The sequence below is a fragment of the Sinocyclocheilus grahami genome, unplaced genomic scaffold (genome assembly GCF_001515645.1).
Source record: "Sinocyclocheilus grahami isolate Dianchi unplaced genomic scaffold, SAMN03320097.WGS_v1.1 scaffold1422.1, whole genome shotgun sequence".
Taxonomy (NCBI): domain Eukaryota; kingdom Metazoa; phylum Chordata; class Actinopteri; order Cypriniformes; family Cyprinidae; genus Sinocyclocheilus; species Sinocyclocheilus grahami.
Window position 1 is genome coordinate 251,997 of NW_015506601.1, and position 16,207 is coordinate 268,203.

Genomic DNA, 16,207 nt, shown 5'->3' on the forward strand with positions numbered 1-16,207 from the left:
GAGCTTTTATTATGCCACAGTCGACCGCTTCTGCTCCTTCCGGTCGTGCGTATGTGGGGTAAAGCAGCGGAGCTTTTATTATGCCACAGTCGACCGCTTCCGCTGCTTCCGGTCGTGCGCATGTGGGGTAAAGCAGCGCTGTTTTATCATACTAGATACGTTTGAAAGTTCTGTTATAATGCTACTCTGTGCGGTCGTCACCGGTCTAATAAAACACACAACATATTAAAGCGTGTTTGGTGTTTCCATGTTTTCTACAAAACAAAACCGGAAATCGAGGGGTTATGACATCATTGGCAGGCGACACAATGACACTATGGCCGTGTCACTGGTTAAAATTGTTTATTTCTCTGGATTTAAAGATTCTTCGAAACATTTGGGATAATGTAAGTACATAAGTCAGCAAAATATATAACACTGTTCTAGTGGTTTTGGGATATTTTAATAAAACCATCTTACATATTTTGCCTTTAATGTATTAATTATGTTTATCTGCAGTACATTTATGGGTTGTTCATTGTTATTTCATGATATCTAATACATTAACTAATGAAAAAGACCTTTTGACACTATAAAGCTAAGACAAAAAACCAAGACTATGAAACTAAGGGCAAAATAAATAAATAAAATAAAATAAAAAATAAAAATAACGTGTGATTTACATTTCTGTGTGCAATACATACCTGAATAAGCCAGTAAAGCAGCGAATATGAGGAGCAGAACTCCTAAAGCTGTGTCTGTGATCAGAGGCTCGTCTGGAGAGCTCGCATACTTGCTCACCAGAAGCAACAAAGAACCTATTAATAAGACATTATTATTATTTTGAGAATTACTATTTTATTTAAGAGGGGAAAGATTACCAGCGATGTACAGAATCTATCAAGATTGACATCTTAAGGGTTTTCACATCAGCGGTGTAGTTATCGCACAGTACACTCTAAAAAATGCTCCAATAGCTGGGTTTGTCCCTTTTTAACCCAGCGCTGGGTTATATTTAACCAAGCGTTTTTTAGAGCGTAGGCTACGTTAGTTTTGCCCTCTACTGGCGTTAGGGAAATAAGAAATAATCACTAAATATTACAATCACACGTAAGAATATTACATTTAGCCTATCAATAAACATTTACAATAAATATCCATAATGCAAATCATTTTTAATTTCAACATTTCTTGTGAAAAGTTTGTATTTTTTTATTTTTATATATTTATTTTAACACTCGAGGTAGCCAACAGAGATAATCATTGTAATTACTCGCTAATAAATCTGTAAGATCTCAAAAATCTTTCTTCTGTTTCCCGCAACCTACCCCCAGAGATGCCCAGGACTCCGATGGATAAGTGCAGTGACTCGGACTCCGCCATTCTCATTCAGACGCGCTCTTCTCGCTCGCGCTGGGCTTTATACACGCGCGGTGACCTCAGACATGCGCTTACAAAAGCCGTCTTATTTCCTTCTTTCCTGAGGCGTCCTCATCCTTTATACTTACTCCAATTCTTCTAATACAAAGCAACATTCAATTTAGTCATATAACTTTTTTGTTTATTCAAACCTTTGCTCCCTTAAGTAATTATTATGCAACTTATATTAGCCTACTTTTAGTTTAATGCATTGCAATGTACATTTAATGTACATAAAATGGGGATTTTGTATGAATGCAAAGTTCTTTCTTTTCTTTTCTTCATTTAAACACGTTTCAAAAACATTTTACAAAATGTTAAATTTAGAGTTAGATTAATATCAACATTGATAGTTTCAAATTAATATATTTAGAGCTCAAAATGAAGATAGGTATTATGCAACTTTGTGGTTGTCAGATGGTAATGGAATAGCCTGTTCATAATTAATGTGATATACTCCTGCGGTTAGTCACCTGTGTGAATCTGAGAAGAACTGACTTGATACATGTGCTGCATTTATTCGCAGATAACACTTGCTTTCTTTTCAAATTATTATATACAGGCTACTAAAGTTTATAACCTATACTCTACAGTGCTCCAAACTGCCCTCTTTCATTGAAGCTTATCTCGCAGCTTTGTTACACTGCGGTTAATATGGCACCAATGCAAATACAGGTGAGCTCAGAAAGAAAGAAAGGTATGCATGACTAAGCACAGCCTATACGGGAAAACAGAGACAACAGTTTTATTTTCCTTCCAGGAAGCTCTGGCGATCAGTTTGCGACCCGCCTTCATGGGAGGGACTGTGATGCAGCAGTATAATATAAGCAGCAGTCTGTCTTGCTCAAGCCAAACACTCAGAAGGAACGCACTTCACTTTCAACTCAACTCCTCTAACAAGGTAGGCTGCCGCATATGCTTTTAAACAACTGCAATTGTAGATTTAGTGAAAACTTTAAGATTGTTGAACATTAAACATCTGAAACATGTCATGGTGTTTTAACAGTATTTTCTGTATTCACGTTCAGATATGTCCTAAGGTTGCTGTTTAATGCTACAAGCACTATTGCACTAATAGCACTTATGTAACCAGCATTTTGTAATAAAGAAATATTCCCCGAATGCAGAGGCGGACAGTAGTGAGGTATTTTTACTTTGCTGTAAAAGTACTTTTCAGGTGTCTGTACTTTATCAGAGTGTTTTTCTTTAGAAAAGTTTACTTCACAAAATTCCAAATCATACTCTCTAAAAAATGCTGGGTTAAATACAACCCAGTGCTGGGTAAAATAGGGACAAACCCAGCAACTGGGTTGTTTTGACCCAGCGATTGGGTTACTACCCAGAAGGTTGGGTTAAACATTTAAACATTTAACCCAACCGCTGGGTCAAAACAACCCAATTGCTGGGTTTGTTCCTATTTTACCCAGCATTTTTTAAGAGTGTAATATTCTACATTTTACTGCACTGCGTTTCATATTAAATATAATTTAATACTTAATTACATTAGAAATCTATTACTTTCTTACGTTTACTCAAGTAAAAGTAATTCAAAGATTTACTTGAGTACAAGAAAGTACTACATTTTTAATGTTCTTAAGTATTAAAGGTAAAACAAACAACAACTTTTATTTATGAAATGTAGTGCAGTAAAAAGTATGATATTATGCTTTGGAATGTAGTGAAGTAAAAGTTTTCCAAAAAAAAAAACCCCACTGATAAACTACAGATACTTTAAAAAATTTCTTGAGTAAAGTAAAAAGTACTCACTACTGTCTGCCTCTGCCTGAATGCTTGTTTACACTGACTCCCTGGAAACGGATCTTGCGTTACCTGGGCAGGACTCTCTAGGGGTGCTAATGCTATAAATATTTAATTCTGCCAGTGTCTAAGGAATTGGCACCTGTTGCCTACTTGCGATATCTTGTCTCAGTGCCAAGAACAGTCGCATATTGTTTGAATGAATACTTACAGTAAAAGGCCAGCATTAACTGTTCATTTCCATGTTTATTAAGTGCAACAGGCAGGATGGCAAAGCGTGTGGCGGTGATTCTGTCAGGCTGTGGCGTGTATGACGGCACAGAGGTTCACGAGGCGTCGGCTGTGATGGTGCACCTCAGTCGAGCAGGTGCCAAGGTAATGCACATGCATGCACACAAATAAAGCAACACAACACAAAACCTAAAAAGGGGTTGGAAAAAGAACACTCTGGAAATCTATGGTTTCTTTATCAACGAAATCTGGAAATAAACAGAAAAGTTATAACGTGAGATGAAAATGATTCTCAACTTGGCGTTAATGCAGCTCGCTTCGCTTTGTAGGTTCAGATGTTTGCGCCTGATGTTGAGATGATGCATGTAGTGAACCACTGTGAAGGAAAGCCCGTGACGGACAAGAGGAACGTGCTGCAGGAGAGCGCGCGCATCGCCCGGGGTGACGTCACTGACCTGGCCAAGCTGGATGTCGCTGCCTTTGATGCACTCATCATTCCAGGTGATTTAAGCAGCTGCAGCATCACACTGTAGCACAGATCAGTTACAGTACCCACATAGCACAGGTACGTCTGCAAGAGGTCTGTTAAAGATCGCTTCATCTGGAAAGTATCTTCTGTGTACAAACATCTGACGTCTTTAAGATGTCAGGTTTACATGCATTCTAAATCATAAACATCTTAAAGACATCTTCTAAACATCTTAAAGACATCTGATGGGACACATCCTATAGTTGTATTGCAGATGAGCAAACTCTAAAACATACGTCTTGCAGATGTAAATTCAGCCCTGATAGCACACGTACATCTCGGAGACGTCTGCATTTTCATCTGCAAGACATATTTTTTAGAGTTTGCTCATCTGCAATATGACTATAGGATGTTTCCTATCAGATGTCAAATAGAAGTTTAGAAGATGTCTTTAAACATATGATTTAGAATGCATGTAAAACTGACGTCTTAAAGACGTCTATCAGATGTTTGTACACAGCAGATGCTTTCCAGATGAAGCGATCTTTAACAGACATCTGGGTAAAGGCCTGTTCAAACCAAGAACGATAACCATTAAGATAAATATAGCGATAACTACATTAACATCCACATGAACGGACGATAATGTTTTGTTTATTATAAGCACAGTGCTTTATTATCGTTCATCAGCTGGGGAAAAAAAAAACACTCTGAAAGGGATTCCAACCAAATTTTCCAACCTCAAAGCTGTTATTGTTATAGTTTTGACGTGGATTCTTCTATTCTTTTTGATGTAGCATAATTTTTTACAACTTGATCTTTATCCTTATCATTATAGTTAAAGTGCCCCTATTATGCCATTTCGAATATTGCCTTTCATGCAGTGTGTGAATGCAAACAATCTGCAAAGTTGTGAAGCCGACAGTGCACGATTAATAAAGTTATTGTCTCCCAAAAGAAAGAATCGACTCTGAACAGCCTAAACGAGTCATCAGTGATTCAGTTGGCCGGCCATGAACAACTTGACCTGCCCTGAAATAGTGTAGTATTTCTGTGTGGTTAACATCATGTCGAGAAGATGCTGTGTCCTATGCTGTGAAAGTACATTTGTTTTATTTTCACTTCCGAATGATGAAGCTGCAAAGAATCAGTGGTTGACATTCATTTTTTCAATGATACCACAGCAGTACAATGCCAGTCTTTCTTGAGTTCCCATTATTTTACTGACGACTGCTTTGGGAGTTCAAAGCGGGATTCACAAACGCTTACTCTTGAAAGATGGCTCAATTCAGTGCCCACTTTATTTAGACCAGCAACAACCTGGCATCCACCTAGAATGCTTAGCAATCGCATACCATGGTTAAACTATATGGTTAGTGTAGCAAAACCATTGTTGATTTGTGGTTACCATGTTTTTTTTGGTTTTATTTGTAGTAAAACCTTGGCTAATTTATATAAGGGATTTTGCGACATGATTGTCTGACTGTACATAAGTCTGTACTGTACTGATCACAGATTAGGCATTAGAGTTAACACACTTACTTACATGATGCTGCATTAATTTCTAAAAAGTCTGTTTGCAAAGCTTGTGTCGAATTGCGACTGGTTTACCAGAGAATCAGTAACCAGAAACAAACAGATTTTCTATTGAGACTTTCAAATAGTTGAAAATAAACAGGCACTTTCCTAACATTAGGATCCAAAGGACGGTATGCTATTTTTTAGTTTTTCTTGGGTGGGTCAAAAAGCCGATGATGTAGAAGTCTAGTCCTGTTCTGATGTAGTCATCTCTACTATGTAATAAAACTGACTTAAGAACTAGTCTGACAAACTAGCAGTTAGCCAAGGGTTAAGGAGTCTATGTTTTTATGTAACAGACTTAAAAAAAAAAGTTATGACCAGTCTAAAAAACAATATAAAAGGTGACTAACTTGTAAGACTACTTCAAGCCAACTGGCCGTTAGAAAAGCTGTTTTTGGACTAACAAGGAAGTTTTGAGTTCTGAACCTGACAGTGTGTTTTTATTAATAGAGTATAGTGACATCTCATATGTCAAAAGATCAAGGAAAATTTGCTTTCTCATTTCATGACCCCTTTAATAGTGAATTAACTCTTAATGTGCCCTGCAGGTGGATTTGGAGTGGCTAAAAACCTGAGCGACTGGGCCACCAAAGGCAAGGACTACTCAATCAAACCTGAGGTTGATACGATCATTAAAGCTTTCCATAAGGCGAAAAAACCCATGGGCATGTGCTGCATCTCTCCTGTGCTGGCAGCCAAAGCTATTCCCGGGTGTGAGCTGACCGTCGGCCATGACTCGGAGTGTGAGAAGTGAGTTTGGGCAGGGTTAGGCACTAGAGTTATTATAACTGGGCTCTGATGAGATCAGTGGTTGAGAGGTGTTTTGGTTCTGAACTCAAGTGTTGTCTTTCTTGTGACCGCAGGTGGCCGTACGCACAAGTGGCTAAAGCCATGGCTGAACTGGGCTGCAAACACTTGAATAAGAATGTGGGCGAGGTGCACGTCGATTCCAAGAACAAACTGGTGACTACGAGTGCGTTCATGTGCAACGCTCCTATCCATGAGATCTTTGATGGTGTGGGTGCCATGGTCAAAGATGTTCTCAAACTAGCCTAACTTTGTCATTTCACTGTCTCAACGTTATTACATCAATACTTATGTGTATTTATTTATAAATGAATAAAGATGTTGTCCACTAACCCCAGAAAAGTTAAATACAGGTCACAAATTGACATATCAGAAACCTGGTGAGACCAGTTCATTTTCCGTAAAACTGGACAGACTTACTGTCAATGCTTGTGTTTTTGTGGTAGCCTATTATCAATAAAACTGAACTGATTTTAAACATTGGCTTGCTCATTGGTTTGTTAATGTGCATTTTTTATGTCATGATAGACAAGCTCAATAAGTATTATTTTACAATATGTATTATTTTAAGGTTTATTTGACACTTTTTCTTTCCTTTTTTCCCATTAAGATTGGCACACTCCCCCAAACACTGGCAACACTAAATAGGATTTGAATTGAAAAAACAACAACAAAAACAACACATTTTTATTTATATTATAAAGCATATCAATTTCAAGTAATAATTTGTGACAATAAATAACACCCCCACCCCCAATTACCCTGTAATATTTTTTATACTAAAAAAAGTGTAATACACTATTGGTTAAATCTGCCACACTAAAATGCAACACGTTATAGTGTCATCATATTTGATATATAAATTCAATCAAATCAAAGTTGTAGATGCTTAAGCTTATTTAAAGAAAATTATGCTGCACCATGTTAATATATATATACAGTATATTAAACAAGAATATTTTTTGCATAACAATCATTGAGTTGTGGATCCAATTATTTGACTTACATAACCTGAAGTAGCTGTTTCAGTTTAATTTGATGCTTTTATGCTAACTTCAAACCCACACGCTAAGACAGTTTGCCATGTTATGGCTGTTTGGGTTGGGGATAGTTGTAACAGTTTATTAAAAATGTTACAACCAGCCGCTATAATGATTCCAGTTATTGATCACATCCTCTGTTGAGGCAAAGTCACAGTTTTTTGCTGCATATCAAGGTTTATGTGCATGTCTTCCTACCAGATAAAAAATGATCCGTCTCAATTGAACACACAAGTTTTTTGCACACATTATATGAACTTATGCACGCCTATATCTCAAAATAGGTGGGTCGTGGAAACATAGCTAATGACTGAACCCTTATGGGGCAGGAATACAGTACACTTACATGCACACTCACACAAACATGCACAACAATTGTTTTGCGCTACATTTAAAGTTCTAAAAAATACAATATAATGTTTTTGTCAGTTTAAATGTTTCATGTTGTTCAAAACTGTTTTTCTTTGCGCAAAAATTGGATAGTGTGGATGAAGCGCTATATAAATAAAGGTGACTTGACTTGACTTGACTTACATGCACACTCACACAAACATGCACAACAATTGTTTTGCGCTACATTTAAAGTTCTAAAAAATACAATATAATGTTTTTGTCAGTTTAAATGGAAAATAGGTGGGTCGTGGAAACATAGCTAATGACTGAACCCTTATGGGGCAGGAATACAGTACACTTACATGCACACTCACACAAACATGCACAACAATTGTTTTGCGCTACATTTAAAGTTCTAAAAAATACAATATAATGTTTTTGTCAGTTTAAATGTTTCATGTTGTTCAAAACTGTTTTTCTTTGCGCAAAAATTGGATAGTGTGGATGTTATTTCAGCAAATTACCTCTCATTACATCTAGCCCCAGCTAGAGTTACAACTCACCCCAAGAGAATCCTTTGTATTTGACATGAACTCACATAATCTGTGATCATGCAGGGGGAGACCGGGGGCAGGTGTAACACACTCGATTCCTCCAATCAGAAACAAGCTAGAGTGATGACACTTAATCTGCACATGCTCAATGGGATTCTCTTTCTTCCTGTGGAAAAAGAACATGATCATTTCACCTCAGCAGAAGCTTTCAACAAAATACTGATTTTGAGGTATAAAAGACTTTTTGGATGTACAGTATTTTTTCTTCTGCTGTTTAAAGTCTAGATGACTGTGAATTTAAACTTGCATACATTTTATATCTAGGTTATTGATAAAAAATTTACATGAACAACCTATGCTAATATAGGTGTGTCTATACCTAGCATATGAGATTTTATCATAGCTGCAACATCGGGGGCAATTTTAACATTGTGTTGCAATGTTGCAATGCTGAGCCCAGTGTTAGCACCTTGTTTTTCTGTGTTGACATATTTTTCTATGTATCAAAATTTGAGACATCTAGCACAAACAGCCACTGAGTTACTGATGCTTAAACAAAAAGTATTACAGCTATCCCTGGTCTCCCACTACTTGTAAAGTAGTCAGCAGAATAGTCTGTTGGGAACCATCAAGTCTGAGCAGATATTAAGCAGTCTAATACTCTAATGACTGCTAATTGACATGCAGGGGCGGATTTAGTGAACTGGGGGCCCTAGGCAAAATATAGGAATGGGGCCCTATACATTTTCACACATTTTCCTAGATCAACCACATTTTTAAAACTCAACAAAATGGTAAAATACATATATCAAGAGCATGCTCACAGATGAGAACAAAACAGTGTTGGATGAAGTGGACATAAAGCCCTGCGGGTCTCAAATAGGCCCTAGCCCGTCTTTTTCCCCTTTTCCAAAAAAAAGCTTATACTGCTGTTTCAGCTATTAAAATAGTTCAGTTTTGTATGTCATGGAAACGTGATTATATTTCGTTTAGTTTTTTTATAAAGTAAATTTTAAAAACATTTTTTGTTCGTTAATATGTAAGTTTTTTTTAAGTAACGGCCAGCGGCAGACAGTGAATTGATCATAGCCTATATGTTTGGTCAATTTAGCCTTCTCAAATCATCAGGACTTGCCTAAAATAAAATCTATATATAAAACAGGTCAAGCATATCACAATGTTAGTTTAAATGTTTAACCTATATAAATGTGCGCTGTTAGATTCATATCCAATCATTTGTGCGGAGAGTTGAAGCTAAAGCGCTCTCTGCAGGACATGGAGGCGCCAGCGGGATCACTTGCATTTATTTCTAACAGTGGAAACAACTTAATACGCAGTCATTTTTGCTCATAAAGGTAAGAATAATGCATCATTCCAAACTATAAAGGGGCTAGTTTTATTTGTGTGCACTCACAATATCAGCAAAACATTGTGCTTTTATAAAATAAAGAAAACAAACGCTACCATCTCGGGCTTGAATAGGGGTGCATAACAATGATGAACCTAAACTCCGCGAATTGCCTCACAGACAAGATAACGCTTTAAATTACTACTTCAAAATGAAATAATTCAAATCGAAAACAGAAACTCTTTCATTATGTAATCCGTGCATTTCTCTCTATCCAATGAGGAGACGGCGAGTCATTTTTTTCATCGCCATAATTGATGGATATCTAAAATACAAAAATAAGGAAAATTATAATTTGCGTTTTATATTATAATTATAATTCCGTACAATAAAAAAATAAAACCAATTATAATGGCATATGTGTAAAACTTTGTCCTATAATTGTATAGCTGCTTTTTCAGATTTTTATATTGCTCTGTTCTGAATACCTGAAAATTTAAAGGATTTGCTGCAATGCAATTTTGTCTGATATGCGAATTATTTATTAGCCCTTTTTTTTTTTTACCCATGTAGCAAATGCTTTAAAAACAGCTTTAAAATTACTTTATTGCATTCCAGATGCTTTTATAGTACTTTTCACTATAATTTTTTACGGGTAGCTTGAATGTAAACGGTCATGAATTCATTGTATTCCCATTTGTAAAATAGCCAACAAATTAATTGGTGTAGGCTAACCCGATCTCAGGAAAGTGCGTAGTATTGCACGATTTTCTGCTTCTTTGGCATTATATTTCTATGCAGAAATTGACTTTGGCATGCAAAAGACTGATAAATTCATAATTAGTGGCATGGCTGGTTCAGTCGACAGAAATATGGGACACACAGGCCTATGATAACTGCTGAAATGTTTGCGGGGCAAATCTGAGGTCAGTCTGAGCGCTCATGGTACTCACAGTGCCGTACACCTGCAGGCACCACAGACTCGGACGGTTGTCGTGGTAATAAACACCGTGAACAGCAACCATTCGCGTGTCAGCGCTTAATGCGCATATCCTATATGAAAAGCATTTTAGGGGGCCCTTGGCTTTTGGGGGCCCAAGGCGGTCGCCTACCTTTGCCTAATGGGTAAGTCCGCCCCTGTTGACATGCACACTGCAGTTCAAATGTTTGAGATTTATGTTTTTTAATGAAGTCTCTTCCTGCTCATCAAGGCTGCATTTATTTGATCAAAAATACAGAAAAAACAATATTGTGAAATATTATTACAATTTAAAATACTGTTTTTCTATTTTATTATACTTTAAAATATAATTTATTCCTGTGATGTCGTTATTCCAGTCTTCAGTGTTACATGGTCCTTCAGAAATCATTGTAATATGCTGATTTATATTCAATGTTGAAAACAGTTTTGCTGCTTAATATTTCTTTTGGAAATTTTGATACTTTAATACAGAAAAAACAATATTGTGAAATATTATTACAATTTAAAATACTGTTTTTCTATTTTATTATACTTTAAAATAAAATTTATTCCTGTGATGTCGTTATTCCAGTCTTCAGTGTCACATGGTCCTTCAGAAATCATTGTAATATGCTGATTTATATTCAATGTTGAAAACAGTTTTGCTGCTTAATATTTCTTTTGGAAATTTTGATACTTTTTTTCAGGATTCTTTGAAGAATAAAAAGTAATAAAAAAAAAAAAATCACTTTTTAAAAAATCTATTTAATACATCCTTGCTGAATAAAAGTATACATTTCTTAACAAAAAAGGCATGGGGCCCTATACATTTGCAACCTTGAGGTTTCTTTGACAGTTGTGATGCTCGCTGCTGCACGACTGTCAAAGAAAGACTTTCTTGTACATGTTATAAATAATGGATTTCTTTCATTTTGTAGACCCCTTGTTCACATTTAGACAGGTTATAATAGTATTAGAGCTATGCTGGGCACTAGTGGTGCTTTGGGGTAATTTTCTTTAAGCAATTGTCTAAAAAAACGCAAGGCTGTCTAATTCTAAACTTTAAAATATTTTTTTTATTTTATTTTAATTGCAAATTAAACCATTAATTTTACCATAATTAAACCATAAAAATTAAACTGAAGGAAATTATACATTTACACGCTTAAGGATTATTTCAACCAAACGTGAAGTATGCCTGTGTGGAAAGTACTTGGGTCCTTCACAGAAACGAGTGAGCGCTGCTATTTTTTTATATAGTGCTTTATATAATACTGATTGTGTTAAAGCAGCTTTACTGTGTAAAACAGGAAAATAGTTTGCCAATGATGCACGAAGACAATAACAAAGAGTCATTTTAAATATATAATACAAACTGTTGCTTAGTATTAAATTATAGCTTCAGATGCTTGATATTTTCGTTTGTGGGGCCCTATGAAATCTGTTTTATTTTTCCCAAATTAAGTTTTTTTTTTCTGTTTAAATTTTACTGGAGTCCGTTTTTTTTCTTTTCTGGATGGTTATATTCAATTTTAATTTAAAAGCATGTCTACTTAATTGAAATCATTAAACTTGTTTAATTTAACAGCAGTTTATTACAAGTTCAACAAAATTACATTATTAGGGCCCAAATTCTGTGCTTTCCATTTAAATTGTTCTGTATTCCATTGAAATGATTTAATCAAAAACATATCTAATTAATTGAATTCATAAAAACAACTTTATTTATTAATTTGTATACAATAATAGTGCCCTATGAAATTTTATTTTTTATTAATTTATTGTTATTATTATTATTAAATTCTGTGCTTTCCATTTAAATTGTTCTGTATTCCATTGAAATGATTTAATCAAAAACATATCTAATTAATTGAATTCATAAAAACAACTTTATTTATTAATTTGTATACAATAATAGTGCCCTATGAAATTTTATTTTTTATTCATTTATTGTTATTATTATTATTATTGTTATTATTATTTTTTTTTTTTAGAAATTATGTGTTTTGTATTTGAGTTTTTCTGGTAATCAAATAAAGGCAAAAACATTACTCTATCTTTTACTCCAATGAAAATGAATCAAACTATTTAATTTTTGTACATTCACAGTGCTACACAACAGAAGTTTAATGTGTAACGAGGAATTCGTCAAATTTTGAATGAATAAATCAAATGCAAGTCAGTACACTTAAATCAAACCGCGATATGGACTAGTGTAAGTGAATATTAAATGGAAAAAATGCTATTCACGACAGACTACAACCGGTAGGGTTACACGTGCTTCAGTAGCAAATTAAACTACTTCATTCCGTGACATTCCGTGTTACGCAGCAAATTCCATTTTTATGAATGAATTCCGGGATTCTGTCTCTGCACACGCAGACTGTTGTTGTGGTAATGAATACCACACCTGAACCAGCTAATAAAGGTCTTACTAGGTATACTTGAAACGTCCAGGCAGGTGTGTTGAGGCAAGTTTGCCCCTCCAGGACCGAGTTTGGAGACCCCTGAACTAGGCAATTGCCTGCTCCTCCTATAGGTAGCACCGGTCTTGATGGTGGCTGCAATAGATGCTCATTTGTGCACCATTATATGGTGTTGTTGTGACTCTGTCCTTTCTCTATTTGTTGAATCAGTTGCAAATGACTTAAACACCCAGGGGTAATATTGATCAATTTATTGAATATTTCAGATCAGTTACATATTCAGTCAAAGGACACATCAGATCATACAGTTTAAAATCACATGATTGCCTGAAAAGCCTGAAAGATACATACCCACATTTTTAAATAAAAATATTTATGGCTTATAAATATAACATTTAAAATTATACATTGTTTGTCAAGAGTAATGTTAACTATTGTTAATAGTAAAAATAATAGAAAAATAGATATATTATATACTACTGTTTCATTTAACACACGCCATTAGAGTCTTAGCACCCATGGCTTAAATAAAGAGGCCAGCATAAGCCGTTCACAGTTTGGAGGTTTTGTTGGAGAAATGGTTGTATTTGTCAAAACCGCTGACCAGCACGGTGGCAGGAAAAGTCCTGGGACGCTCAGGGTCCTGTTAAGAAGACACATACACATTTATATGCTTTTTCCAGCTAAACGTCTGCAGATACATAATTCTGTCATGACAACTCTCGAAGGGATTGGCATGGTAATGTACATGACAATGTTAATGTATTTGGTCTTGGCGGAATAGATCTGCTACGCTGCTGCTGCGGCAGAGCAAGTACCGAGATTTGTTACTGCCAATACATCCACAACAAGCTGCTGTGAGCATGTAAGAAATACTGCTGGTGCATATATAACATACATGAAATAACCCCCATATAGTGTACACGAATCACCTCGTAGCAGATCTATACAGGTGGAGCTGGGGAAGGTGGAGGGTCTCTGAAGCAAGCTGCAACTGCTACGACAAGCACTAGTCATATATTTGAATGTTGAGTAGCGAGCTCATTGGCTACCGATACAGGAGAGGACCAATCAGCTGTGCCATGTGATGATGATGTCATCAGGTCAGATTGAGTTAGACCTATCGGACGCGCCATCTAGAGTTTCATGCCAGAACGCTGTATATGTTAAATGTCATCATTTTGTAAACTGAGCAAGATATTTACCTGGATTGGATAAGTACATGTAGGGACATATCTGATGACATAGCCACAGCGCCTCCTATTAGATGTGTTGGGATCGCTGGCGTGGACCAGAAGTCCATCATGGATCTGAATAGAATTTAGACAATGAATGCTTGGAAAATGCAAGATTGTTTTGATTCATTCCATGGTTTTCTCAAACATTGCAAAGGAATGTCATGGCAAGTATTTATACTCACAGACATCTGACCAGCTTGAAGAGGGCATAAGATGGCCTTCTCCGTCTCCACCAGCTCCTCTGGGATCTCTTGATTGACACTCAGCATGTTGCCAGATCGTTTTGACTGGTGATGGGGCAGCAGACCAGAGTGGTGACTTCCTGTTGGAAAATTAAATAAGGACAGTTTAGACACCTTACAAACCAGACACAGTCCTTCCTGCAAACAGAGACCGTGTTCATACCTGGAATAACCTGCAGTGCTCCATTGTCCTCACGTGAGTCATCCAGAGCAAGCCAGACAGACAGAACGGGACCGCCATCAAAGCCCCAGTACCTGAAGATCAACATATGATGATTGCAACACTTGAAATGGATACGTGAGTCAACAGAAGCCCAAAATACTTCAGTTGTGCTTACTTCATATCCTGGTGCCAGGCCACAAACGGCATTCCGTCTGTCTTCTCAGTGCCATCCTTTTCTTTAGAACAGGTATTGTTTGGTTGGATTTCCTGCGTTTCAGCAGGCTTGTTACACACTGGATATTTACAAATGAATCTGGAGTCCAGCAGGATGACGTCAGGCCCCAGAACCGCTGTGACCACTTCCAGAAGCTTAGGGTGCTTGGCGAGGGCCATCACCCAGTCACACTCCATGTGGATATTATGAAGGCTGTAAGCGGTGTAATCTTCACCTGTAAAAGAATAACTGCATTATTTCAGCTCCAAACCTCAATTCAGAGGCTTATATGTAAGTCCGCAGCACCGAAGCTCACCAAGCTTTCTCTCCAGCTCAGCGAAGGCATCCCGGGCCTGCTGCAGTTCTTCTGGACTGAGGATAGGAAGAGCCGACAGGTACCCCTGCTGCTCGTACAGGGCCTGAATCTCTGCCACGTCTTTCTTCATGTCTGAAAACGCAGTGAAACTTCCGCTTGTCTGCTGGAGATGTGCGAAGCTTACTTTGCTTCTCAAGGGCTAAGGCTCAGCTGGGCAAACTCCACAGGGAGCGAGAACCTGTTTTTATAACCCAGAGAGAAAAATGGCAAATAAAACTTGTGTCCAGTTTCAGTCTGACTTAGGCATTTCCCTTTTCAACCTTTGAAAACCTCCTTGTCTTATTCATGGCAAATTTATTCTGGGTTGTTTACGCAGGAACAGAGAGTTCTGTAGAGACTGGAAGCAATGGTCCATGAGCAAATAAATGGGAAGAACATGCTGCTCTTAAGCGCATAAAGGTGGAGGTGAGCCACAGTGAGCAGCTAGATTGCACACTCAGGCATTGGCATCTGTTTAGTAGGCTCATTTTCACTGCTAAAGTTCACTGAGAGTGTGCAGTGCAACCAAGAAAAAACACGCACCTGAGTCAGAAAGATGCTGATTTCTTTGTGCTGAGTCTTGGTCCAAGCTGAAGACAACATTGAAAGATCAATATAAAACAATTATAAATCTAAGGAGGACAGTATGGAAACTGGATCATATTTAAATCAACCGATACCTGCTCTCTGCTCTTCAGGCTGCTTCTTCCTGAGATGTCTTGCTTTTCACTGTCAAACTGTGTGTATATATAATAAGTTAAGGATTTGGCTCCTCCTCCAATGCGACATCACGCTAGCATACTATTTTAGACTCTAGGGAAAAAAAGAAAATATTTTTGACCGCCCTTTCATACATGCTAGACACAGGTATTGTATGGAAAATATGTTGCAATATGCTGAGCTTTACAGCTGATGATGTTGAAAATTTCCAAGAAGTCATAAGAGGATTTCCTTTTGTGAGTAAGCTTCTTTGTGTTCATCTGCAACCAGATAATACTTAATCAAAAAATCACACTGCTTTTGTTATCTCTGTCAGCACGTGCTGAACCCTGCATCGTCACTTACTGATGACAGCATTATGGTAAAGCA

General features: G+C 36.9%; 3 protein-coding genes across 4 annotated transcripts in view; 1 reads left to right on the forward strand and 2 right to left on the reverse strand.

Annotated features, from left to right (window-relative positions):
* The window catches only part of LOC107570153 (uncharacterized), a 5,527-nt gene extending 4,165 nt beyond the window's left edge, over positions 1-1,362 (reverse strand). The window contains exons 1-2 of the mRNA XM_016256353.1: positions 1,308-1,362; positions 684-797 (exon numbers count right to left, since the gene is read on the reverse strand). Of these exons, the coding sequence (XP_016111839.1) occupies positions 684-797; positions 1,308-1,362 (169 nt within the window). The remainder of the gene's footprint in view (positions 1-683; positions 798-1,307) is intronic.
* Positions 1,363-2,226: 864 nt separating this feature from the next.
* On the forward strand, positions 2,227-6,742 carry LOC107570151 (ES1 protein homolog, mitochondrial-like). The gene is made up of 5 exons (XM_016256349.1): positions 2,227-2,299; positions 3,411-3,531; positions 3,717-3,888; positions 5,986-6,187; positions 6,301-6,742. Exons 2-5 carry the CDS (start codon positions 3,424-3,426, stop codon positions 6,491-6,493), a joined length of 675 nt encoding a protein of 224 aa, XP_016111835.1. The 5' UTR covers positions 2,227-2,299; positions 3,411-3,423; the 3' UTR covers positions 6,494-6,742.
* A 1,937-nt stretch (positions 6,743-8,679) lies between these two features.
* On the reverse strand, positions 8,680-15,846 carry LOC107570154 (probable alpha-ketoglutarate-dependent hypophosphite dioxygenase). Of its 2 annotated transcripts, XR_001606996.1 has the most exons (9): positions 15,799-15,846; positions 15,662-15,708; positions 15,080-15,317; positions 14,725-14,998; positions 14,550-14,641; positions 14,327-14,466; positions 14,112-14,216; positions 13,400-13,549; positions 8,680-8,690 (listed from the first exon to the last, which is right to left on the reverse strand). XR_001606996.1 is itself a non-coding variant. In XM_016256354.1 (8 exons), exons 3-8 carry the CDS (start codon positions 15,207-15,209, stop codon positions 13,457-13,459), a joined length of 834 nt encoding a protein of 277 aa, XP_016111840.1. In that variant the 5' UTR covers positions 15,210-15,317; positions 15,662-15,708; positions 15,799-15,846; the 3' UTR covers positions 13,258-13,456. The 2 variants fall into 2 exon arrangements, 1 of the variants encoding a protein (XP_016111840.1); XM_016256354.1 differs by lacking the exon at positions 8,680-8,690 and having other exon boundaries at positions 13,258-13,549.
* Positions 15,847-16,207: the final 361 nt, after the last annotated feature.